Raw genomic sequence first — 26,980 nt, forward strand, 5'->3', positions numbered from 1 at the left:
TATAATCGTGAAGCATGATAAAACCATCTTTGAACCAAATTAAAGCATTTCAAAATTGATAAAGATATGTATAAGATAATTGAAACTTGAAATAGACAAAATTACTTGTACGATGCCAAACAGGTTAAGTGACATGTGGAAAAGAGGTTAGGATAAGTCGCTATTGAAAGGAACAATTATGCAGTTAATTATGAACTTGTGTTAGAGAATAGTTTATTAGTTACAGTTTTCACATAATCATTTAATAAAATATTCGAAAAAATTGACAATAATTTTAACAAAATACTGTAGTAATGCTGAATAATGTATATCTGATTGAATACTAATATATGTTAATTTACATAAAATATGTTTATGGTTTTCAGATTGCAAAAATTGAGATTCCAAATTGCCGTCATTTATTATGGCTTCCATTATTGCATACATATGAATAAATGAGATTATCACTTCTTCAGTGGGAACAGAAAGGCCCCCTCTTTGTAAGTGATCAAAGTATACATCGCTTACAGTTTTACCTTTATCCTCGACAATTAATAATCGACATATATTGCAATTTAATTTTTTAGCAACAGAATGGGACCCATAACCAGATATGTAAATTTTAATGGAATCATCTACAACACAATTGGACAAGTATTCAGTATCCATAACAAAACATTCTCGAATAAACCATTGGGTGATAGAATATTTTGGTACCTTTGAATATCACTTTCTGCAAAATGCAGACTGAAAACGGCAGAATATTTTGTTGATGTCCAATTTTTACGAGGAATAGCAGCCATCTATTTTTTCCGTAATTTCTCATCTTTGGGGAATACAAATACAGATATATAATTACTATCTTTGAAAGTACTATCATAATTTCCCTTACAATTGGGAACACAGCAACGCCGTGGCATTATTAAATTATAAACATATGAAAATTATAGACAAAAATATATGTAAAACAAAATTTCCAAAAAGGCTATAGATATTATTAATTAAATATGCTACACACAAAAAATGATATGTAGAGTTAATATAAATAAATAAAATTTACCTGCAGTATTGTACTGATTCTTATATTCGGAGGATTACAATAATCTAAACATTTGAAGGATAGGCGGGAAACTGAGAGGCCGGTAGAGGGAGATTGAGTAGCCGGAAGGCCGGTGAAAGCGAGAGGCCTGGGAGGCTGATATAGTAGGTTGGGTATAGTTAAGTCAGACCCTCGCGTTGTTGCCATTTTTATCTTCAGCACGGCTAGTACTAGAGTCGACTGTGACATAATTTGAAGCGGAAATGTTTTTCGACGAAAAGTTTAGTCGCTGCGATTCGGTCTAGTGTGCTTGACTCCATAAGAATCAATTGTTTATCAAATTTTGGCCGTATTTCGCTTTGCTGCATTTCGCCATAGTATGCGACGGCCTTAATTCCAACATGGAATAATTTCTTTATACTACACGTACAGATTTATCAAGATATAGATAGTTCGTAAGCTTTCACATAATTCATGATTTATTTATTTTTATATCCAGACGTTCTTGCTACGATTTGTCCCGAATAATTCTTTTTGTGCATATCATTTTATAGATAGGTAATAAGTCAGTCGAACAGTACATAATTGACGTATGTACGTGAGAATTAAAATTATATATGTGCTTTGTATTGTTCACGTACTCCCTTACTGAACAGATATTAGATTACATCATACATAGGTACCCTCGCAAGCAAACTCGAATTCTCGAATTCCGTTAGGGGAAAAAGCGGTCTAGGAGAAGAGCCTTCTATCACTTGGTCTCGGGAATTATTGAAATCTATGCCAAATTAACATTCAATTCAACATTTATTTTGATACTTGAAATAAATTTATCAATTGATAGGGGGCACTTTCTCTACGTCACATTTTCCCCTGGCAGAAGCCGAATTTGCCCGCGAGGGTACATGGTAACACTTTACCATCGAAGTTCTTGGATTGTGTTAGATACCTACTTAAAATGGAAAATATGAGAGTGTACAGGATCATTGCATGTATAAAATATATCGAATACGAATATTATATAGTGAATAAAAATATTTTTTAAATTAAAATCATACATCTTATAATTACATTAAACAAAAATTAATCCTTTTCCTATTAAACATTTTAAGCGATGTACCAATGCAATAAGCAGGGGGGTTGAAGCACACTATGTGGCGAAATTTATTACCCAGGGCATGGAAACTTCCACTGATTTAATACGTATGATGTGCATAACGTTCAACAAATTGCGATGAAATTATTTCAATAGTACTATGACTACAAGTAATTATAAATACTTCGTACTGGTAATAATGAAGTCCTCAATTTTTTAACAACTGATCATTCCTATCATGAAACAAATATGTGACGCTTCTGATCATCCGATATTACGTCACCATTCTTCCCCCTCTTTTATAACTGGCGCTCATTCTATCGTGAAACGCCTAAGTACATGTCGTGGTGCATTTCAAGCTCATTTCATACGATCAAGTGACATGATACTTTGTGTAAAAATTGATCATTACTTGATCACATAACATTCAGCTTGTAATTGTTAGCATACTTCCGTTGGCAGTTAAGAAGTATACACGCCTACCTGTTATTTTTAAAACGTATGTTACTTGAAATTGTGAGAAAGTTTAAATCGTGTCAGTTCTTTTCTCTGCAGCGCCTTTTACGCGGCAATTTCAATAGGCCACTATGGACGGTATTTATAGTGCGAACGATCCGAACTTATTCTTAAGATCACCTTAAGCATTTGCTTAAGTCGTCATGTAACGGTAACTCGTAATCTAGACGGAAACTTAAGCAAATGCTTAAGATGATATTAAGCAAAAACTATGAATACCGTCCTATTATTCATCATATCATTGTATGATTTAGATATTTTTGACACGACTTAGAAATTTAATGTACGATAGATACAAACATTTAAGTTCCGATTAAGTGATAATAATAAGATTATTTGTTATTAATAAAAGAAGTTATTTCAATTGAACTACTTTAGAACTGCATGTGACAGTTAATCTTACTAGCAATGACTGGTTTTTATAAATTCGTTATGTGACTTCTACTTTCCCAATGAAAGTGAAAAAATATTTAAGAGCGTAGTACACGCTTCAGTGCTTTTATTTTCGGTATTGATGAAAACAATACTAGTTGTAAATAAATATATTAGTACGGCTTCTTGTGCTAATTCGTGATTGCCATGTTTCTTTAACGCAGAATGTACGTATACATACACGAGTAGTTTGTAAATACTTTATGACCTGGGGAATCGTAGTGCTGTTAATCGGCCTGGTTATACATTGAAGCGCGTGCAGCAGCGTGCAGTGTGCAGAATATATGACAAGTGTCGTGGCGGGCGTCTGCTGGATCAACTGTTAAATAGTATGTATAGTAATGTTAAATACAAGATACTTATTAAAGCTTGTGCAAGCATGCTCTTTAAATTATACTGCTAGAACATTTTGTAAAAATCCATCGAACCCACAGTTCACAAATTTCTAACGGAACATTTGGTTTTTTCGTCATATCCTATTGCTTGTCCCTATGTGTAGTTGTATATGTTATGTATGTACCTCGCGAGTAAACTCGACTGTCGCTAGGGGAAAAAGTGACGTAAGCGAAGGGCCTTCTACCACTTGATAAATTTATTTCAGGTACTGAAACAAATGTTAAATCGAATGTTAATTTGGCATAAATTTCAGTCCTTCCAAATACCAACAGGTAGGAGCATGGTAGGAGGCCCTTCTTCTACGTCATTTTTTCCTCTAGCAGAAGCTGAGTTTGCTCGCTAGGTACATAACGAAATTAGGGCGTGAAAAGGCTCGTTTGGTTTAACCGGATTTTGAAAATAGAAAAAAAGAGAGACTTTATTCGATGACAGAAAGTATACATAATGATGGAATATCGAAAGCCGGTTCATTAAGTTACATACTTAGTTCTGCACGTTCAATGTATCATTATATTAATATTAAGTTGTAGATTGTATTTGTGACTCATACTTTTTGGTTACATTTTGTTTCATTTGTTCGTCTTCTTTTTATATATTTAATATATTTTACAATATGTTAACCATTTATACAAAATGTTTGTAAAATTTTATGACAGAGTAATGTATAATAGCACCAAACATGACTTGTATATAGTTTACACAAATTTGGTAATCCCATAATTACTTCTCGCAGGTTTGACTACTAAAAAATTTCCTCATAATTTATTGAATAACGTATCCAAAACCAGGTTCGTTTATGTATGTATGTATCATAAATAGAATATACATACAGATAGACGTTGGGAGTAATTATTTTGTATAAAACTATTTTTCAATTGACATATATGTATATATATATACACACACACACATCAGTTCTTTCTTTAGTAAATTTATAAGTACATCAGATATTATTGATAACTTAATTTCATTGATTTATTGAATTTTATATATTTATTAATGCTTACAAATATATAAACATATATATGTACGTATAATGTCGATATGTCCTTCATGTTATAATATATAACACTTCATTTTTACGAAACTGTATGTATGTATGTATATATTTTATATAGCAGACAACTAACATCTACGTACAATAAATATGCTTGTTGTTTTGTAGGTTAAATATGGTTTATGTCAGTGATAAAATGTTACCCATTTTATATATTATATACCTAGCTGTGGTAAAATAAATTAATACTAATACAAGTTTTATTTAATAGGATTTATGTGGTCCTGAGATTGAAACAATAGAAAATGTCTAGAAAACGTGCCAGAGAAGAAACTATGTTGAATTCTACATCATATTCAAATAATCAGAATGGGGAAGATGCATCTTGTTCCACAGAAGACTCACCAATTTATCCTGTGAGTGTATTTTAACATTTTAATAAAAAACTATACGTATTTTTTATTTGTAATTTAATTTTTATTATAATCTAAATACCTCTATGACATACTACAGAATAATTTTATCCCTTCATGCGTAATGTAACAAGCAGACTGGATTTTATGCGTTTATAACTTATAGAATTTTCTACTTTATTCTGAACCCAATAACACATTTAAGGAAAGAAAGAAATTCCTACATTGGTCCTTGTCTTTAGGAATTACTTTAGAAAATGTTATTTTGCATTAAAATCTGCAGTGCAGTAATGACACACAAATTCTATGCTTGCGTGATATATTACAGTTGTATCATTACTTAATATTTATCCATTATTATTAATCAATGTTATTTACATATGAAAAGACAGTCATATTATATATTATAAGCAGCTAATTACATAGGTAGATCCAATATTCAATCAAAAGCAGTAGTATGGAAGCAATATGTGTTTCATGTAATGAAATACTCAGTCAAGAATTAAAGGATTAATCTTTAATCCTTTTTTCAATTATTCATTTGATACTTTTAATAATTTCAATGATTTTTAATCATTTTGATCTATATCTATTATTATTATATTTAAGAATTTGATATTAAATCATTTTATTAACATTATATATGTCATATATGTTATTTTAATGTATAATAGCTTTGCTCTTTGATGTATTTGTACCAAATAATACAGAGCTTATATATAAGATCACATTGTAATAATATAAATTATCCTTAATCATTCAGAAATAATTTGTCTCTAATGTCAAAGTTAAAATGTGGAAACAAGTACATTTACATCTAAACTGATATAATAATGTAGATACCTCAATCTTCAAATGCTCCTGTTGGAACATCTTGTGAGCAACTATATTAATAAAAGATTTAAAGTGTAGTATGCTTTGTAATGTATTTTGTACAAAAGTGTTTAGAAAACAAATCTACAAATATGTTTCATTTCCATGCAATCAAATATTATATTTAAAAAAATTATTTCATTGTCTTAATACAAAATGACTTTTAACCTGTGACGGGAAAAGAAATTAGTATAAAACTAGTTTAATGTATAAACAAAATATTGTTGTTTAACATTAACAGTTGGTGACAATGACTTGGGGGACCAACAGGACATCAAATAATGAGTCAGGTCAAATTTCACAGAAAAAATATAATAGTGAAATATCTGTTTGCCACAAAGAACTTCCAGTGAGTCTAAATTTTTTTTAAAATAAATTTAATCATATTGAATGCATTGCGTAGCTATTTAAATTCATATCTTGTTATTTTGTTTAAAAAATTAATGATTCCATTCTAATTCTATGTTTCATATATTATCAAACATTCAGAAAAACAAAGAAGTTATATTATTACATCCTGACTAAATAGATAATTATTACATGCAATAATTATTTGAATATTAGTAGTTACGGATATGTGTTTAAACACATATTTGTTACCATTAACACATTCCGTGTCATTAAGAATTCCAGGTTTTTAGTCATACTTTAAAAACAACTAAAGATATATTTCAATAAAGGCATTTTAAAATTATTTTATCTATCATTATATTTTATCACATCAATTTGTATTTTATTGTACTATAGATGCTATTTTGTATTTACCATATTTTACTTTAACATTGAGCCAACAAAAAAGATTATCCAGTTACTTGAAGTTTCCTTCTACATAATTGGATATAATTGGTCACTGGTAGCCCATGTGGCACACAATACGTTAATTATTTTTAATATTGTTTTGTGTTTATATAGCTTTAAAAATGGACTTCTCTTTTCTATCACATTATTATTGTTATAGTAATTAATTTATTCCAGTCTATCTGCAAGGAAGCTCCTTTTAATGATGACCCAGAAGCACTTGCTGAAAGAAATGCATGTGATTATAATATTCGTATCACATTAAAAATGGCAAAAAGTGGTAAAGGTTAGTTTAAGTAAATGCTAATGAAATAAAATAATTAGAACATTATTTAAAGTGACAATAAAAAACATAATGTTTATTTTAGCTCCTAGGAAGGTCAGGGTGTATGCAGATGGTATTTATGATCTGTTTCATCAAGGACATGCACGACAACTCTTACAAGCAAAAAATATTTTCCCTAATGTATATCTTATTGTTGGAGGTATGTATAAAGAATATAACTCCATTATGATGTTTGGCATGTGTAATTGTAGAATCTGATTTAAGTGTGCTTGAATAAATGAAAATAAGAAAAACAAAATATATGTGTTTGGCTATTTAGAGTAATTTAGACAATGGAATGATAGAAGCAAGAGTATCTTGCATGTAGAGCTACTTTACCTATATTAATGAATGAATACTTCAGTATTCAATTTGTATTATAATATAAAATTCGTTCTATTTTTAAAAAATACCATATTATTTTTATAATCTTGCAGTTTGTAATGATGAACTTACTCATAGCAAGAAAGGTAGGACAGTTATGACTGATGTTGAAAGGTATGATGCAGTAAGGCATTGTCGATATGTAGATGAAGTAGTGAGAGATGCTCCATGGGAATTGGACGACGAATTTCTCACAAAACACAAGGTAGAATTCACAATATATATAGTTACGATTTCTACAAATCTGTATACGAATTTTTAGTAATTTAATGTTTAATGTTGTAGATCGATTTCGTAGCACATGATGATATACCCTATATGACGGATGATAGTACAGATGTATATGCTGCATTAAAAGCTAAAGGTATGTTTGTAGCCACACAAAGGACAGAAGGAGTATCTACATCGGATATTGTAGCCAGAATAGTTAAGGATTATGATATGTATGTAAGAAGAAATCTTGCACGAGGCTACAGTGCCAAAGAACTTAATGTTTCTTTTCTCAGTGTATGTACATATTACTCCAGTGTAGAACGTAATCGTAACACGTAATTCTAAGTAATCTGCAATTACAGGAGAAGAAATTTCGGTTGCAGAATAAATTTGATGATTTAAAAGATAAAGGTAAACGTGTCATGGAAAATATTGGTGAAAAACGTATGGATATGATTAGCAAATGGGAAGAAAAATCTCGAGATTTTATTGATGCTTTTCTACTACTATTTGGCAGAGAAGGCAGATTGGTGGGTAGTATTTATAGAGGGATTACTTTGTTAATTATTCTGTACTCATTATTAGTGATACATTGCAAGATATGCATTAAAAAGAAATAAACAGAGTACCAATTGACTAACAGTTAATTACTTTTCTCTACCTACATTTTTTTTATGATTAAAACTTTTTTTATATAAAAATAAACATTCTTATAAACAACAGCTTTTTTTGTAATAAGACATTCTTGGATACAAGTGTTTATTTGTGTCTATACAATGTGTGTGTATGCATACTCATATTTATTATTAAAAACTAATAATATAAATATTTTCTGTTTGTTATTCACAGTCAACAATTTGGAATGAAAGTAAAGGTCGTTTGATGCAAGCACTATCTCCTCCTGCAAGTCCAAAAAGGGATGGCAGTCCAAATGGCAGTAATATCAGCAATAATGATGAAGATCAGACAAGGTACATCACAGCATTCGAGTCAATTGATTAATATGCAACACCACTTCATTCCGTACCGCTTCCATACGAAAACCTTCAATACTTCACACCATCCACTTGCAGCATGTTATGTTAGTATACAATCCCCATGTTCTTAAATACATTAAATTAATTCTAAGTACTAATATAAAATTGATTAATATTATACATTTTTTATATTAACGCTTGTTATTAACATTGGCATGATGGTGGGTAGGAACCTTTGATAACTCATTCTAGATTCAGATATTATATAACAACATTTTATAAAAATGCTCATTTGCTTTAATAATATTACAAAATTATCTTAAATATATCTCTATTTCCAAATAGGTTTTTTTGTTACATTTATTAACTCTTTCGCCACTTTGGATGTGATATCTCGCTACCCCTTTATCGTGTATGCAACGCTATGAACGTGGTATCTCGCACTGCTGTTTATGTAAGGCTAAGGATGAAATATTTTCCGTCTATCCTTCAGTGTTTACATTTAGTAAGCCATTTTGCATTCTAATTAGAGACACGCGAGATATCTCGTTTATAGCGTTGTATAAACGACAAAGGGGTAGCGAGATACATCCTCCGCGGTCGCCAAAGGGTTAAGGAAACAAGAAATAGATTTTAATGGGGGAGACTCCTTTGGGGTCAACTCCGAGTCGATCGAAGCGCAGATGGAAACAAACGGGCAGTAGTGAAAATACATAATCCAGGCCTGGCCAACATGTCGTTCGTAAGGACGAAACGGTCTTTACCGTCTGTCAGACCGTCCCCCCACTACTCAGTGTAATGTGCGAAATAGACGATAGAGGAGTAACAAAGTGTGCGTGCGTGCTCTGACTGTCAGAGCGTGCGCACTAACTGTTTCTTGTTTTGACGTCATGCACAGCGATCTCGCGACAGAAGCGCGTTGGGTATGGAGAGGGAGCAGTTCTTTACGACAGAAGTGAGCAGGCGATAGGGGAGGGGACAGAGTGGCCCGCGAGCCGCCTGTTGGCCACACCTGTCTTACGCTTTTGCCACATTACCCATATTATAATTCTGCCCATTAGGAGAATGATGGAAGACCCGTGTATCGTGTACTTACTACCCTGTTCAAAAAGTTCCAGGACAGTCTCGTTTACAAGAAACAGTAGAATGCTATGTAAATTTTTTTGATTCTATGTTCTTACTACAACTGTGTAGAGTGTAGAATATATTTGCAGTGCCAACTTCAGATCAGTCGAATAGTGTATAAACAACAGCAGTTAAGTTTGTCAACTGAGGTTACAACGAGCGGCGATTTTCATAATGTCGAAATTCATTGAGCAACGATCTGCATTAAATTGTGCGTGAAAAACGAAATTAACCGTTCCATGACAATCCAGATGTTACAAAAAGCATTCTTTTGAACTTAAACTTGACTCTTTGAAGAGAGCCGAGATGCAGTAGAAAATTAAGGTTCTCCTTACAGTTTTCTTTGATTATTGCGGTGTGGTACACAAAGAATTTCTACCAATTGGCACAACAGTCAATAAAGAGTACTATCATACTTGAGTGTTATAAACCGGTTTCGTGGTTCAGTTTATAAAAAGCGATCCAACCTATGGAAGAATAACACCTGGATTTGGCATCATGATAATGCACCGGCCCAGACCTTAAGGCTTGTTCGCAACTTTTTGGCTACAAACTCAACGAATCTCATTCCTCAAGCACCGTATTCACCCGATCAAGCTCCCTGCGACTTTTTTATTTTTTTTACAATTAAAACAACCGCTACGGGGACGTTGGTTTCAATCGATTGAGGCGATAAAACAAAATTTGCTGAAAAAATTAAATGCCATCACAGAAATTGAATTTTTGGGATGTTTTGAAGAGTGGAAAAAACGTTGGCAAAAATGTATTGTGAGCAGCGGGGATTACTTTGAAAGTGACAAAATAGAAATTAATAATAAATGAATAGTACGCGTATTATTTAACTTGTCCTGGAATTTTTTGAACAGGGTAGTATATCCGCCCGTTGCAGACCTCTAGCGCAGTGTACGGGCTACTGTCTGTTAGTGTCGCGCGAGGTTCAGATAAATCGCCATATCTTCTAAAATTATTTATTATTTAGAAGATATACATGTATTACAGAATTTACATGTATCTCAAAATTGCCTCGACACTTTTTATCGGCGAATATTGGAAAACAGGATCTGCCCAGAATTACTTTGTAATTATATAGTACAGACTCCTCTCGATTATCGTCCCGAACACGGGTCCGTGTTGGGATTATAATCGTATAGGGAGAAATGCTTCCGACCCTCGTAAATTCGTTTTTTACCCGAAGCCCGAGCCTCGGCAACAAAAGCGGAGGGGCAACAAAGTTTGCACTTCACAGGTTCCATGGCCTCCACTCCCCAGTGCTGGGGATAACTCATGGAAAATAATCGTGTAGAGTCTGTATTACATTTTTTAATGTAAGGGTGTTGTGCATATACTTCACGTCGTTGGAGTTTTCCGAACTTATTATCTTACGTCTCACAATGATCCGTTAATATTTACTCAAGTCGCAATTTATGTTTCAAAAAATATTGACTGTGGACGAAGAAAAATTTTTCATTTGTAATTTTTATTTAAAATATTAATGATTGGATAGAAAAACTATAGATAGAAAACATGTGTCGTGACGAGGGTTACAACACTATATTTTTTAAAATCCAGTTTAATAACATTTCATTTTCCAATTTTTTTTTAGTGTGTGGACAATAATTTTTCGCATTTTCGAACGTTAATCCTTTTATTGCATCCAGTCCTTCAGTTCACGAGCCTTAAGCATATACATTTCATTTCTAATGATTTTCCAAAGCATTTCATACAAACAAATAGCTAATTGGAATTATTTTTTGTTCAAAGTCTAATTCGACTGGACTATTATTCGGGCTGACAAAAGTTATTCGAAGCTGTATCGACGCCTTCACATAAAGATACAGATAAAAGATGAAAATTTTATTCGACACTACGAATGAAACGCTCTTCGAATAAAAAAAGTATCTTTACTCGTTGAATAAATTCTCATCGAATAAATTTGTTTATTCAATGCTCTTTTTGCGTCCTCTATGAAGCTCCGGACAAGCAAGTCGGCAAGCATCCCAGGAAACCGCGTACAATAGTAAATAAGAAAAACATAACAAATCAAACTGTTTATCATCTTTCGTTTGTCATTTAAAGTGATGAATGAATGAAACATAAATGTAAGAAAATCATGTGTAACGTAAAAAGACGAATACACAATTATTTTTTTAAACAGAATCTTTAAGAAGCCCGAAGAAAAATGTAGGTACGAAAACTTGCAGAATTATTGCCGGGAAAAAGTCATATGTAGCTTGCGTTAAATTAAAAAAATAATAATCAACGATAAATTGAATAGAACTCACCCTTTCGGAAATTCAGCTGCTTCGTTGCACTTCTGCAAAGCACGTGTGTTCCTAGAACGCTAGTTCTTTTTACCTAAATCTTGTTCCCACGATGAGAGTCAACTTACAATGTAACGATGAGAAACTCCTTGGGGGTAGAGGAAGCCCTTTCGGAAAAATTCTGTCAGTCGGTTAGCAATCGGGCGACAGAGATGTTCAGTTCACAGGAGTATTACGCAATGTTCTGGTGGTACGCACAGAATAACGGATATGCGGGTGTTGCTGTGCAAGGGTTTGGTTACGTAAAACATCTGAAAAATTGAAAACAATCGGCCCTTTCCGGGGCCACGAATTTTCCTAACGTAGTAACAACACGTTGGATTAAAAATACATTAAGTGATTGTGTCGGGTGATCAATGTTAGTGGTCGTGCAGTGATGTGAATACGTATTCGGTGGAATAACCCGGATGCACTTGACGTTACAACCTTTAACTTTGGCTGGTAAGGTATACCTGCGATCACCTGCGGACTGGGCGATACCCTGCCGTAAACCGTTTCGGTCGTCGACGACCAGGATCGGTACAGTGACCTACTGACACAGGTTTGCAAACTGCAGGTGAATTTCCGAAAGTCTGAGTTCTATTCAATTTATTGTTGATTATTATTTTTTTAATTTAACGCAAGCTACATATGACTTTTTCCCGGCAATAATTCTGCAAGTTTCCATACCTACATTTTTCTTCGTGCTTCTTAAAGATTCTCTTTAAAAAAATAATTGTGTATTCGTCTTTTTACGTTACACATGATTTTCTTACATTTATGTTTCATTCATTCATCACTTTAAATGACAAACAAAAGATGATAAAAAGTTTGATTTGTTATGTTTTTCTTATTTGCTATTATATGCGGTTTCCTGGAATGCATGCCAACTTGCTTGTTCAGAGCTTTATAGTACAAGCGTAGCGCGTAGCCACCGCTAACGCAAGAAATCGGCTGGCATACTTGCGCTCTGATTGGTCGGGGTTTATCGTTAATATGTCGTTAACAAAGCCGCAGATAACATTTTCGCTAAGGAAAAAGTGGTGTCAAATCATCCCAACAACCCCCCATTTCCCGGAAGAGAGACGTTTTTGAGACACCCTGTATATGTGTATGCATATAACACCCGTATCAATTATATAAAAAAAAAATGGAATACCCGAAATATACAATATTGGGTCATTTTTACAATTTGTTTCTCGGGAATACCATTTCAAGTATTTCGTATGTAATTTCATTGAATAAGAAAAATAAGCATCATTGCAAGTACGAACAGAAAATGTTTATCGTTGCACACATTAATACATACGTATTGTTCCATTCTCGGATCTCTTTCGCTCGCGTGGTTTTTTTCCTGCGGTCGGCGAGAATCGAAATTTCACCTCGAGCCGTACTTATTCCATGGTTCTCCTGATGGGAACAATTGTAATGAGGGATATGTGGCAACAGCGTAAGAAAACCCTCGATACGGTCCTCGATAATATTGGCACTTAACAAATTAACTGCTCTAAATTTTTTATGAAAATCAATTAGGTTATAAGCAATAATTTGCACAGTTCTTGGTAATGCATAAAAAATATATGGAAAAATTACAATTGGTTTGCATCGCGAAGAAAATAATCAAGATCCAGTCAATAGCGATCAATAGCTCGATAGTTCGAGCGACTAAATTTAATCGACTAAAGTAGTCGACGATTGAAAAAATTAGTCGACTAAAAGTAGTCGATGGTGCCCATCACTAATCGGTACCGACCAGGGGTTAGAAACTTTCCTCTACATAAAAGTGAAGCATTAGTCGCTACGTTATCTAGGAAGGCTCGCGGTTATGGGAACTAAAATTCGATATATATAACTATTATTGTGTTGCATGAGAAATTATAGACATCATAAATCTCTGATTCGGAGCATCCACCTGTAAAAAAAAAGTTACATATAATTTCAAGGTTACAAATATAAAAATTTTATTAAAAAATTACAACATAACATTTAATGCAATAATACAATTTATACATTTTAAACACTGATAAAATATGCTGTTAAATGTGGGATGAAATTCCACTGAGGATTACAAAACATCAGGAATTGCAATGACCATGCATTTTGGTATTTATGATCCAAGGAAGTCGTAAAGGATGGAAAGTTCAAATTGCATAATTTTTCAGTGATTCAGTCAAAGAAACAGTGAATATCTAGTGAAATGCATTCAAAGGATTACAAAAGCTACAGTGAAATTAAAATATAGTGAACGTTAATTTTGTGACACATTTATGGTGATGCGTCATAACATGAACACTCACTCTTAATCTGTTTATATCCACTACTGTTGAAAGTTATTGTAGAGTACATATAGGAAAAATGTACAATCATTAAAAAGCATTGCACAATAAACAGTTAAAATTACTACTATATGTAAAAATTAATATACTATTTAATATTTAAATATAAAATTATAAAGTACTTATATATAAAAATAGAATTATATATTTTTTTTTTGATAAATATCTTATACTTCTATGGTGTGCTCTTTTATATATTGCATGTCCGTTTCGTACAATTTGCTGTTTTCCTTTTAAAATTTGGTTTATGAAGTTGCATCAACTACTCACTATATACAATACAGATTGCTTTATGTACGATTCAATTATACTTTCTCTGTGGTCCTTACATCCTATAACTGAAAAATCAATATTAGTTAACAATATTGTTTCTAATATTAATGTCAAATTTGATTTGAAGCAAATATTTGGTAGGGATGTTAAAATACTCGATGAAATCTCTGTGAACAATTGTTCATACTTTCCATGTAAAAATATATGATTACAGACCGTGCATAAATCTAGTTGTTTATTTTTAAATACTCTCATAAGTATTTTGTTTATAATCTGTGGCTGTAAAAACTTGTCAAATACTATATTTCTAGTATTCAATGAAATTAAATTCGAAATATAGTATTTTTCTATGCCAGTTTCAGTGTTTTTCGTTAATGCTTTTATATTCAACAATAGTGTTCCATTACAAATACTCTCGCAATTAGTTTCCATTAACTGTCGCGAAGTTAAATTATTGAATAATAATGTCTTAAAACAGGACTGAAAATGCATGCAAGTTGGATTTATATATCGGAAGTTCGAACTACGAATTTGTCCAAAGAAATTTTCAAGAGGGTCTTGATTAAAAACCCTAGGTTTAAAATATTTGAATCCCAGTTCTTGTAACATATGCCACAATAACTGTAAACCTTTTATTGTTATCACCCAGTGTTTTAAAACTGGGGAATTGTAAATTGGTTTTTTATTTTGTGTGTCCACATATCTCATACTATTTAATTTTTCAATTACATTGGACCAAAAAATATGGTGTTCACTGTTGTTGTTTATGACTTCTCGTAATGGAGTTTCTGCTTTGTGTGTATGGCCATTGACTGAGTCAAACAATTTATCAAAGAATAAAATTGTCTCCGCAGTGTCATGCCCATTTGTTGGCATCTTCAATACTCCTATAGAAGTATGCATACTGTCTATAAACAAATAGATAGCACGTTAGAAAATAATAATATAAATAACAATTCGTGATTAAACAAATTGGACGAACACTTACTGTCGAATTTGGTATGATGATCGATGAAACCTGTCATTGTTCTACTAAGAACTTGAGCGGCAAGTTTGACCCTCATTTTTTTCAAGTACCTTTCGTGTACATGTTGAAGAGTAATTTTTGGCATTAATCGATATAACGATGTGGAATGGGTGTCCATATCAAACGCCAACTTGATAATTCTCCAGGAGGCAAATGTATTAAAGTGTCCTTCAAACAGTGTTTATTTTCAGTGAAATAAATCGTAAGTACTATCGCTTTTTTCTACTTTCTGTGACCTTCAATGACCTTATGTAATAAGTCGTTGAACTCGTTTTAAGTTCCTCTATCATTCTACGGAAACAAAAATATACCGATCCATTTAAAAAAATGGAGGTGACCTTGAAATATCTAAAGTACATACCTCCACCTGCAAAAAAACCTATTAGCGAAATCAGATGGCTCTCTTCGTACTGTGCAATTGTGGTTAAACAAATATTTTTGTGTACCTTATAGTTTCGAATATATCTGAACTGGTAATAGTTACTGAACCACCCAGTGATGCCAGAATCGTGGAACTTGGTTCCCCCACTATGACCTACCGGCAACTCCCACTTTACTTCCACCGTTCTGACCATAGACATATATAGACGGAGCATGAACTGAGCGGGGGAGTAAGATTCGCCGTAAGGGGGTGGTTAATTATAAATCGGGTAACTTCGTTCTTTTTCGGTGCTATTCGGGTATACAATCACGTTACATACATGTATGCTATGAGAGATGAAAAGAATATACTTATTATACGTTAAAAATTCCGTATGTCATGTAGTTTGTATAGATATATGTATTTAACAAAATTAATAAATAGTATAAAGCATTAAATAATAGTACAGCACACAGCCCACTAGTCATTAATAACGAGCCGAATCGAGCCGAATGCATCCGAAGCTAACCGAAGTATATCTAACGACCGCTGTCTTTTCCCCTCCAATTCTACGGTCCCCTCGCCAACAGTGGTAGCTTATGCTCCGTCTATATGTGACTATGGTTCTGACATACAAGCATACCTCTAGTCCTGTCCGTGTGCGCTGCCCGTTCGGGCGTTTCCGCCGACTACCATGCGTCACCCGGCAACGTAAAGAATGAGGAAACCTTGGAGACCCTGTTGGAGAATTTCACTGGGCCCAAAATTCACGTTTCCGACGCGGCGTCCGGCAACCTAAACGCGTGAGCAACAGTCGGGAGACCCCGTTCGAATCTCACTATGGTGGTTTTACTTTTTTTATTTAATTATTTTATAATTTCACTTTGTAAGCTCTCAGTAAAATAAAAACTTGAAAAATATTAATTTGCGAGACATTTAAAAAGAATTGTTTCCTCTTGAATATTTAAATTTCATATTATATACATACATAAGTGAAAAAAAACTTACAGGTATTTTAAATGTTTGTACTTTTTTTGTTAATCCTTTAACCCCTAGTGTTGCACCGGTTCAACACAGATTCTAAAAGTGCGTCCAATTCTGTTGCCGATTAATATCTAACTTTTCTGAGTAAGGAAAAGAAATTAAAAAATAGGTATTGATGTTTGAACTTCAAAATAACAAGATATAGTATATATATCAGTCTCATAACATTGAAATAACGAGTTAAGAGTCTGGGCGTTGGAGTATTATATAAATATATTATACGATTGTAAATATTTCCATATCCAGTAAGACAGTATATAAATTGTAGAAGTCGAATTAAGTCAATTACAACCATGCTGCACTCAATATATCGTAAAATATTTCCTCGAATTTCAAGAGGGTAGTTGATGTAGTGGCTACGCGTTCCGACAACGGTATACCGGTGTGTAGTTTTTTGAACGCGGTTCGAGTCCCGCAGATTGTATTAAAATTTGTATTATTACATTCACTACATACTATATAATAAGTACAAGACGGTTTAAATTGAGGTAATTCGACTTCTACAATTCATATAAAATATTTACAACGTATAATATACTTACTTAATAATGGAAATATAAAAAGTTAAAATATCTGTAAGTTATTTTTTCACGGAAACAACGTCGAAAATATCGGTCTTCCATTTTTAAAACTACGGCGCACCCTAATAAAAATCTCCAAAAAATTGAGAACGTTTTTGAATTTTCACAACTAAAATACTCGTCTGAAAAATCACAAAAAAATCATTAATACGTGCCCCAGTAAATACTACCTATCAGATTACTTACAGAATTCTCGCAAGCCATTAAATAGGGATTTTTGGTCCCCTTATCCGGCTATATCCTTTAAAAAGATCGAAGATATATTTATAACGTAAAATTTTAATCTAATGGATGTTTCTACGAATGTTTTTATATTTATGTACTCCAATAGGTAAGATAGCGGTAATATCTAATTGCAAGAGTAATTTTCGTATTCATAATATAATAAGTATGTATAAAATATAAAATTTAAATATTGGAGAGGAAAAAATTTATCTCCTTTCTTTGAAATACTTCACAAATTAATATTTTTCAAGTTTTTATTTTACTGACAGGTTACAAAGTGAAATTATAAAATAATTAAATATAGAAAATAAAACCGCCACAGTGGGATGCGAACTGGGTCTCCTGGATGTTCCTCGCGCGTTTGGGTTGCCGGGCATCGCGTCGGAATCATGAATTTCCGGTCCAGTGAGATTCTCGAACAGAGTTTCCAAGGTTTCCTCATTCTTTACGTTGCCGGGTGACGCAGGTAGTCGGCGGAAACACCCGAACGGACAGGGCTAGAGGTATGCTTGTGTGTCAGAACGGTGGAAGTAAAATGGGAGATGCCTACATTATTGGATGTATATTTTTAAAATATGTACTTCTAACTGGCCACACTCCATATTTCCAACATCGTCACATGTGTTAGTCCTTTCTCTATAAAATGAGAGTTTTCAAAATGTGCTACTACCTACATATTACTACGACTCCATTCCAACTTTGTCGTGATTTTTATCACTTTTCCCACCATGATACCGGAAAAATAAAAGTCATTCCTTATTCCTCGATCCTTTTTCTATAAAATGACAGTTTTTGAAATATGGTATTGCAGGAATAATATTCAAGTGGTGGTTGTATTTGGTAGAAATAAAAGGTTTATTCTAAAATGTGTAATATAAAGAAAATTGCTAGGACACGCTTCTAACACTCTAGCTCTTAGGACACACGCGCTCTGACTGGCTTAGTGTTGTATAAAGCTCGAGTCTTTGAAGCTACAAAGCTTAGCCTTAAAGACTGAGTCTATAAACGAGTCTATAAACTGAGTCTATAAGTTCGAGCTCCAAGGCTCGAGTCGTCGAGGCTCGAGGCTCGAGTTTCAAGGCTTTGAGTAGTCGAGGCTGGAGCCTCGAAGCTCGAGGCTTTTATGTTTAACACGTTCACTGCTGAGCGTGTTTCTGCTGGTTTTGTCTTCAGCGCCAAAGAGTGATTGCCCATTAGAATCATATAATAATATATTACACAATATGATTATATGTATTATGCAAACTTATCATGCGTAGTACATTAATCTTGCTGCCGGTCATCTATGACTCCCACGGCGTAAGAGTATGTTTCCAGTCGATCAGATAATGCTATATTTTGAACATTACAGACAAATTTTTAGCAATGTTTCATTTCGTCTACTATTCAATGGTTATTTTGTTTCATTTTTCATTTCCCTTTCTTGGTATCAATCTCTCATGTGTTTGCAGTCATCGCTGTATTTTTTAAAAACTGTATAAAGTATAATATTATAGATTTAGTGTAAATTCCATTATTTAACACTTAAGGGTTCTAGAGGGTTGAACCTTAAAGCTTCAGACTTAATGTGGAATAACACAGTGACGATTGGCAAAAATTAAGTTTTTTATATATATACTTTCAAAGTATAATTTTTCGAAAATATTCTACCAGAATATTAAGTCGAATATCACGTGAATAACGAAAAAAATGTCCCAACTTTGATCAATGAACCGTGAACAAATTGAGAAATTATTTTGTTCGACGCGTAACATCCTATGACTCGTATATCTTGCTCAAGTATACATAGGTATTTTGTAATAAAAGAAAATTTAACGTATTGTCCAAAATATATATTTGATCACCCTATTAATAATAGTTTAATGAGGTTTGGGTGTTGCAGAACTAATTTATAAAAACCACGCTTTTCTGGACGTTTTTGGATTATTCCCCCTTGAATCTTTAAAAGCTTGAGATTCGTGTAATATTAGAGTTAAAAACTGAAAATTTTTAGGTTAAGTTTTAAGGCTTCGAAAATTCAAGGTCTGTACATTACTTCACTACATACAATTTATACGACTCGAGCCTTCAAGCTTAAAGGCTCGAGCTTTCACAACTCAAGCTTCGAACCTTGAGGGTTCGAGCCTTTAGGGTTTGAACCGCGACTCGAGCTGTTAAAGCTGAAGACTCGAGGCTCATTTTAACAACACTAGACTGGCTTCCCTCTTATATCCCCTTTCATACGCGGTCAGACTCGGTCATAGGTTCACACATGCATTCACACATTTTTACCTCGTGTCGATTTTCGGTCACGACGTTCGACGCAGTTCCTTTCATTCAATCTTATCTCGCACACACTTTCGTTCGAAGAAACGGTCACACAGCCCAAACACTCTTCACTCGCACCATACTCGCTCGATCTAAAACTGTACGCACATACCTCAGGCATCTCACACCCTACAGTCGGCCATCTTCTACGGGCATTCGCCCTCGAATGTCCTCACGTCTCAAGTTCACAATCAGACATATCACTCTCTCTATCCATCCACAATTTCATATAATCAGCCGCCGTCAATGTTTGTAAACGGTCCCTCATGCTCGCCAACTCGCTGTACAACCTACCTATTATTACGCATTGCTTTTGTTACAGTATAAGGTCCGAAATATTTATTTGCAAACTTTAACCCTGGTCCTTGTTGCATACGCTTAATCACTACTAGGTCACCCTCACAATAAATTCTTGCATCCGTCCTTCGTTTATTGTACGTTTTTCTATTCTCTGCTTGTATTTTAGCAACGTTTTCTTTCGCGCGATCTCTCAATTCATTTCATTCATTTTCAAACATCACGACCCATTCTTTTTCCAGCATCTCTCTTACGTGGGAATCGTCTTTGAACTCGCGTTCCGAATAATAGTTCGAACGGTGAGATACCAATACTGCGGTGTATTGTAATATTTAAAAATTGTTGTACCCTATCTAAATGACGATACCATTCTCCTTTTTCTGAACTGGATAATTTCGTTAAAAGCGGTATCATCGTACGATTTACATGTTCTACCTGGCCATTAGATCTCGGTACACCGGTTGTTATAAGAGTATGATGAATATTTTCGTCTGTACAATAATCAACAAATTCTTTCGACGTGAACGCACTTCCCCGATCAGAGACAATACGTCGCGAATTTTCGAAAATCGCAGCCTGCTTTCGAAGTCTCACTATTACTTCTGCTGTACTCGTACTCTTCGTCGCATATAACCATACGAATTTTGAGAATGTGTCAGTAACAACAAATATATGTCGGTAACTTTTCTTAGTCGACGGTAGTGACCCTAAATGGTCTATGTGGAACGTGTCGAGCGGCACTTCACCTTCATTTATGGGATTCAAGTATCCCTCTTGCTTACCACACTTCTTTTCAGCTAGTATACACGCAACGCAGTTTCGGATGACATTTTCTATTTTTGTTCCCACATTTGGAATCCAATAATCTTTTTTAATAAGCATCTCGGTTTTATTTACAGAAAAATTACCGTTCTCTCATGTACTTGTCGAATTATTTGTGATGACATTTGTTTCAAAGTTGAGCAAGTCACTCTCAATTTCTTTAAACAAAAGTCCATTCCGCACTACAAACCTACTTAATTGTTTTTCATTCACTGCTTCGAAAATCGGTTTTAATCCCTCATCCTCACACTGCGCTTTATGTATTCTCACAATTATACTACCCTCGCATTCATCCGTTAACATACACTCTGGAAGCGGATTTCGGCTTAATGCATCTACGTATTTTAGACTATTTCCTGAACAATGCTCTATTTTATAATTAAACTTTTCTAATAAGAGAGCTCATCTCGCATTCCGAACACACAAGTCTCTCTTACGCATTGTTAATGTAAACGCCTGACAATCTGTAATTATCTTAAATGGTATGCCTAACAAATATATTCTAAATTTTCGTAGGGCTTTAACTATTGCCAGAACTTTCAGCTCGTAACTGGTATATCTCGATTCTGCTGGTGTCGTTTTTCCGCTTGCAAAGTGTATCGGATAAAATTTATTATCACGTTGCAAAAAAATTGTACCATAACCATACATTGAAGCATCGGTATGTAATTCTGTTTCCGCTTCTAATCTATATAATTTCAAAACTGGCCCATTACGTAATATAGTTTTCAATTTTGTAAATGCAAATTTTTCTTTCTCCCCAAAGTGGAAGTTAACGTTCGATTTTAATAAATTTGTCAATGGTCGTGCGATCACTGAATAATTTAGGATAAACTTTCGAAAATAGCTAGCCAAACCTAGAAAACTTTGATTTTGCTTTTGCCGGCTATTTTTCCGATGGGTTCAAGATCCAGTTGTTCTCAATTTATCGTACAAATATTTAAATGTACGGCGTGTAGGGTGAGAACGTTGAGGATATCTTTCAGCGTATAAGTCTCTAGATCTCACTGAATTTTGCTGGCATTCTCCGTACATGAGAAGCATATCGGTTTGTTCTTCGAAAGAATACATCATTTACATTCGCTTGATTCGATGATACTAGTCTTACCGCTCTTATTACTTGTTACGTTCTTCGTACACCGCTGTTATTGTTGTCTTGCGATATCGTCCGAACAGTGTTTACATTGTCAGGTTTGATAAATACGCCGTATTTAGTAAATATTTACTGTATTTGCACGATATGCGAGAGAGAATTGTTAGAGCATGTGATTCGATAAGTGCCGAAGTGATAAGAAATAGTACCAATGGTAATCACTTTGAATACCTTCTGTAAATGTAAGTCCATTTCACCTTTTTGCCTTAAATGACCTTCGTTGACCTTCAAAGACCTTAATGTTGTACATCATTGGATTCGTCTCGATATCCGCTATCAGAAAATAAGTACCGAAACATAACATTCTATCTAGAAAAACAAAGTTGACCTTCAAATCTCTGAAGCGACTCCAGCTAGCAACAAAAAACTAACGTCATATAACAGCCCCCGTTGTCCCATGCAACTTTTGTTTCAAAAACTTTTCTACTACTATCATACTTCATACATCGGAGTTATTCTAGGTGGCAATAGTTAGTGCCTCACCCTTTATAGGCACATGAAAGAATCCATTCTTTAAATCTAGCGTACTAAAAATTCGTGAACCTTGTAAGGCATCCAATTAATCATCGATCAATGGCAATGGGTATCGGTCTTTAATTATTTTCGTATTTAGCTTCCTATAATCTATACAGAGCCTGGTTGTATCATCTTTCTTTTTAACGAGTACCACTGGACTAGCGTAGTCAGAAAAGGAAGGCTGCACAATACCGTCAGCAAGCCAATGCTTTATATGTTTATCTATTTCTCCCTTCTCAAAAGGAGATAAGCGTCTAGCCCTCTGATAATCTGTTTCGTCATCCTTAAGTATTATAGACATTTTCACACCCGTTTCTCGTGTCTTAACCAATTCATAATTTTGTAACAAATCGTTTATGATCCCTCTATGTTTGATATTTGAAATATTTGACAAATCAATCTCATTTGCTTCATCTATACAATCAATTTTGTAAATTTCGGATAGATTGCTTTGTAACTGATGTTCTCTTACAACGCTACGAATAGAAATTTCGCCTCTCTTGATATTTATTTCGACTGTATTTAAAAAATCGGTGCCAATTATCAGATCATGCTGCATCAACGTATCGGATATTACCCAGATCTCAATTGGATATAGATTACCATCGATTTCTATTTGTGCGTTGAACTTGCCTATCGTCTTGTTATTTTGGGATTCAATTCTGCAAAATTTAATTTCTCGTCGTATTAACGCTGGCGACCCTATTTTCACGTACTGTTCCGCACGCATTACCGACAAATCGCTACCGGTATCAACTAGCGCCGTCAGACTCTCCCCATTCATCCTTACTTTCTTAGGACTTGTATAGTCTTTTCTTTGGACAATTCGCTGCTACATGACCAAACGCTTGACACTTAAAACATTTCGCGCCGCGGTGTTTCAAAGGACAATTCGCGCTATAGTGACTTTCCATACCGCAATTAAAACAACGATTAGGATTTCTGGGTACTTCCCTTCTCTCGCCTCTTTCGACTTTCGGTGACGTAAACCTCTCGTTCTCCCTCGGTGGTCGCAATGGTATCTCTTCCACTCGCAGCGGTCCATACGCTCTATCATCGGGTCTCGATAGGGCGGTACATCCTTTCTTCTACCCTCGGTGGTTGAAACATCCTCTCCTCTGTCCTCCATGGTCGATACGTAGTTTCTTCTGCTCTCTATGATCGATACGTAGTTTCTTCTGTTTTCCATGGTCGAAGCGTATTCTCTTTGGTTCTCGCATATGAATACATCGTCGACAAGAATTTTCCATACAACGACACCTTCTCGAACGCCTCCATCAATGACGTCTTCGTGTTCAGCCTTTGAGCACGAGCGATATTCCTTAACGATAAGTCTGGGATTCCCTCAATAATGTAGTCCACAGCCTCTCTGTCACTCATTCCAAGACGATTCCCCATGATCACTTTCTCATGCATGTATGTAGGAAATTCGGGGTTCCACAAATGCAACAACTTCGGACACACCAGTGTAATGAAAATAAGCAATATAATAAAATGTCAATATAAAGGAATACAGAATGTTATATTTATACGACTGTGCTCTACGCATGCTGCTTAACGACTGTCCGATCGCCGAAAACCGCGTCGCTTCGACCGTCTTCGCCGAACTCCGTCCTTCGCGCGACAATGTATCGCATTCCGGCAGCTACTACCGTTCCTACATCAATATGTAAAAAACTGAGAGTCACCTGTATTTTCGGGCGTGATTGGACAAGGTTCGTTTCGGTCGCTGACAATAAACAAACGTTGAATGCTGCAATTCTTGGCGGTCGCGAGAAGTTTTTGTACTAAATTTGTTACCTGCCAGCCAGTTAGGACGTGAACTGCGGAAAACGCCTGAACATTGCGATTAGTCAGTAGCATTTAGTCACTAACAATAAGTGAAAAGAACCCTTGCTACTTCTATAGTTCATGCCACGTCATTACTTTTCTATTTCATTCTATTTCTTTCTTTTAAACACAATGGCAATTTAGTAAACATAATAGCCACATACTGATTCCAATTTAACATAGTATTTCACATAACAGCGAATTTTGAAAAAAGGTAAAATATTGTATCTCAAAAAGTGTCGAGTTTTTAATGGCTTAGCCTTATACCTTTTATACGTAAAATGACAGGGGAAATAAAACTATGGAAAAAAATTGTAGAGTTCCATTTAAATAAAGGGCAATTATACTTCGCAACTGCACCAGTGTATCTGTGAAGAAAGATATATGTATCTATAGTAATATGATAGTGCGTGTTAAGCAATGCAACATTTTCCTCTACGATTTTTTTTCTAACTTCACATATTAGAACAGAGTTGTAGCCCGCCCCAATTACTAGAAACATCCTGCATAGCTCTACTCCGAAAAATGAGAAGCTTAGAATCTTGTGTACCTTCATAACATGTAGCAGAATAAACCTTTTATTAGACTTTAAAATGTTGTACTTAATTCCACGAGTTCGTACCCAACAGATGAATAAATAACTACTTTCAATGACTAATCGTTACATAATCAATTAAACTCTCAACTGTGAGTTGACACACTTTTGGTATAAATATTTTAAATAGTTTATTTCGATGTTTTGAAATTTTTGTAGTTTTGTCTGAAATATTTCATTGTACTTATATAAAACTATATATATATATAGTTTTATATACAGTATGCCTGGTTTAAGTGTATACACGCTGTTATTTCTTTAACTATTGAAAATACGGAAAAAAGTTTCGGGTCATTCCACGCCCAATCGATCACTTTTTGAACTCGTTGCCAGGGATTTTGTTCAAAATGAAATATGTTGTAGTCCACGTGAAATTAGGTGGAATTTAAGTCATCATGTTCCTCTTCACGAATTTGTTTACACTGTTGCGAAACAGTGGCGGCATGTGCATAGAAATTTCGTGCTGGTGACGGTCCGTGCCGGTGACGGTCCGTGCCGGTGACGGTACACGACGGTCTGTGCCGTATAATGTAAATCGACCTGTAGGCGGTTTGCCTTTCGACCCTTTCAGCGGAACGATCACCCTGTACAATACTGTGCATATATACAGGGTGTTAATTTTAACTCGAGCACCTAAATTATTTTCGCTACTATTGAAAGTAAGAAATGAGTAAATAGGATGTACATGGTTTTAAGGCGTGCATCTGATGGTGACAAAAAAAATCGTGTGTAGGTCATTTTAACGGGTTTTTCAAGGTCATCGTATTTTTTTTACAAATTAACATGTATTTTTTAAACGCCTAAAGTGACCTTGAAGACGAAGAACTCAGCTTCAGTTTGAAGAACGCAGAAGTAAATAAACGTAATAAGAAGTAAAAAACATTTTATCACCATCAGATGCACGCCTTAAAACCATGTACATCCTATTTAGACATTTTTTCTTACTTTCAATAGTACCGGAAATAATTTAGGTGCTCGAGTTAAAATTAACACCCTGTATATGTATATATATATATGGTAAATGGTAAAGGGAAATATATTTCATTAATGTATTTTTTTTACTTTACAGTCCACCACCAAAAAAGACTGGCCGTTTCGAATTTTCACAAAGTAATTATTATTTGAGCGATGACTACAGCGACGATGAAGAAGAAAATTTGCAGTCTAAATGATAACACATTTCCTCAGAGTAGCTTTCTGACCAAAAATAATGTGCAATCTCTTTAAAAAAATTTAGTGGTATTTTCATACAGCCACGTGATCTGCTGATATGAACTATATTATAATACTATGCTTCATAGGCTTTGTATAGCATAATTTTATACTATACACAGCATAAAATTATCTGTTCTGGTGTAGAAATTTAATTTAAAAGCATACTGTTGCATACAGAAATCACATTATAATTTATTCGAAACGTTCGTTGCAATTGTTGAAAAAATTGTTCGTTATCATTACATGCATTCTTAATTCTAAGTTCCTATGTTTAAAACAATATTTTATTATATATTTTGAATTTCATACTTTACTACAGAGTCAAATAGTGTATCTTTTATACAGAAAACTATATTAATAGATCAAATGTCCAATTAACACTTTTTAATCATTTTCAATTATGTTATTATTAATTTTATATCAAATTTTTTACAGACCTTATAATGAATTACTTAAATAATGTGATATATTTACAGTCAATATTTCTGCTGTACCATGCATGATTAGATTATGTTTCAGTTTTCAAGTAAATGTC

At 34.1% G+C, this 26,980-nt stretch overlaps 1 protein-coding gene across 10 annotated transcripts; it reads left to right on the plus strand.

Annotated features, from left to right (window-relative positions):
- Positions 1 to 2,469: 2,469 nt before the first annotated feature.
- On the plus strand, positions 2,470 to 26,402 carry LOC107194752 (choline-phosphate cytidylyltransferase A-like). Of its 10 annotated transcripts, XM_015584432.1 has the most exons (11): positions 2,470 to 2,613; positions 3,227 to 3,391; positions 4,727 to 4,871; positions 5,983 to 6,090; positions 6,717 to 6,825; positions 6,908 to 7,024; positions 7,302 to 7,453; positions 7,534 to 7,755; positions 7,824 to 7,991; positions 8,311 to 8,432; positions 26,300 to 26,402. In XM_015584432.1, exons 3-11 carry the CDS (start codon positions 4,761 to 4,763, stop codon positions 26,400 to 26,402), a joined length of 1,212 nt encoding a protein of 403 aa, XP_015439918.1. In that variant the 5' UTR covers positions 2,470 to 2,613; positions 3,227 to 3,391; positions 4,727 to 4,760. The 10 variants fall into 10 exon arrangements, with proteins under 10 accessions (XP_015439918.1, XP_015439926.1, XP_015439927.1 ...); XM_015584440.1 differs by lacking the exon at positions 5,983 to 6,090; XM_015584441.1 differs by lacking the exon at positions 5,983 to 6,090 and having other exon boundaries at positions 6,729 to 6,825.
- The last annotated feature ends 578 nt before the right edge of the window (positions 26,403 to 26,980 follow it).

This window comes from Dufourea novaeangliae, unplaced genomic scaffold, assembly GCF_001272555.1.
Source record: "Dufourea novaeangliae isolate 0120121106 unplaced genomic scaffold, ASM127255v1 scaffold8, whole genome shotgun sequence".
Lineage (NCBI taxonomy): Eukaryota > Metazoa > Arthropoda > Insecta > Hymenoptera > Halictidae > Dufourea > Dufourea novaeangliae.

Bases quoted from the DNA above. Each gene is read 5' to 3' on its own strand.
- LOC107194752 (XM_015584432.1), top strand. From the start codon at position 4,761: ATGTCTAGAAAACGTGCCAGAGAAGAAACTATGTTGAATTCTACATCA. The intron at 6,091-6,716 runs GTGAGTCTAAAT...AATTTATTCCAG, and splicing joins TTTGCCACAAAGAACTTCCA to TCTATCTGCAAGGAAGCTCC. The intron at 7,025-7,301 runs GTATGTATAAAG...ATAATCTTGCAG, and splicing joins TGTATATCTTATTGTTGGAG to TTTGTAATGATGAACTTACT.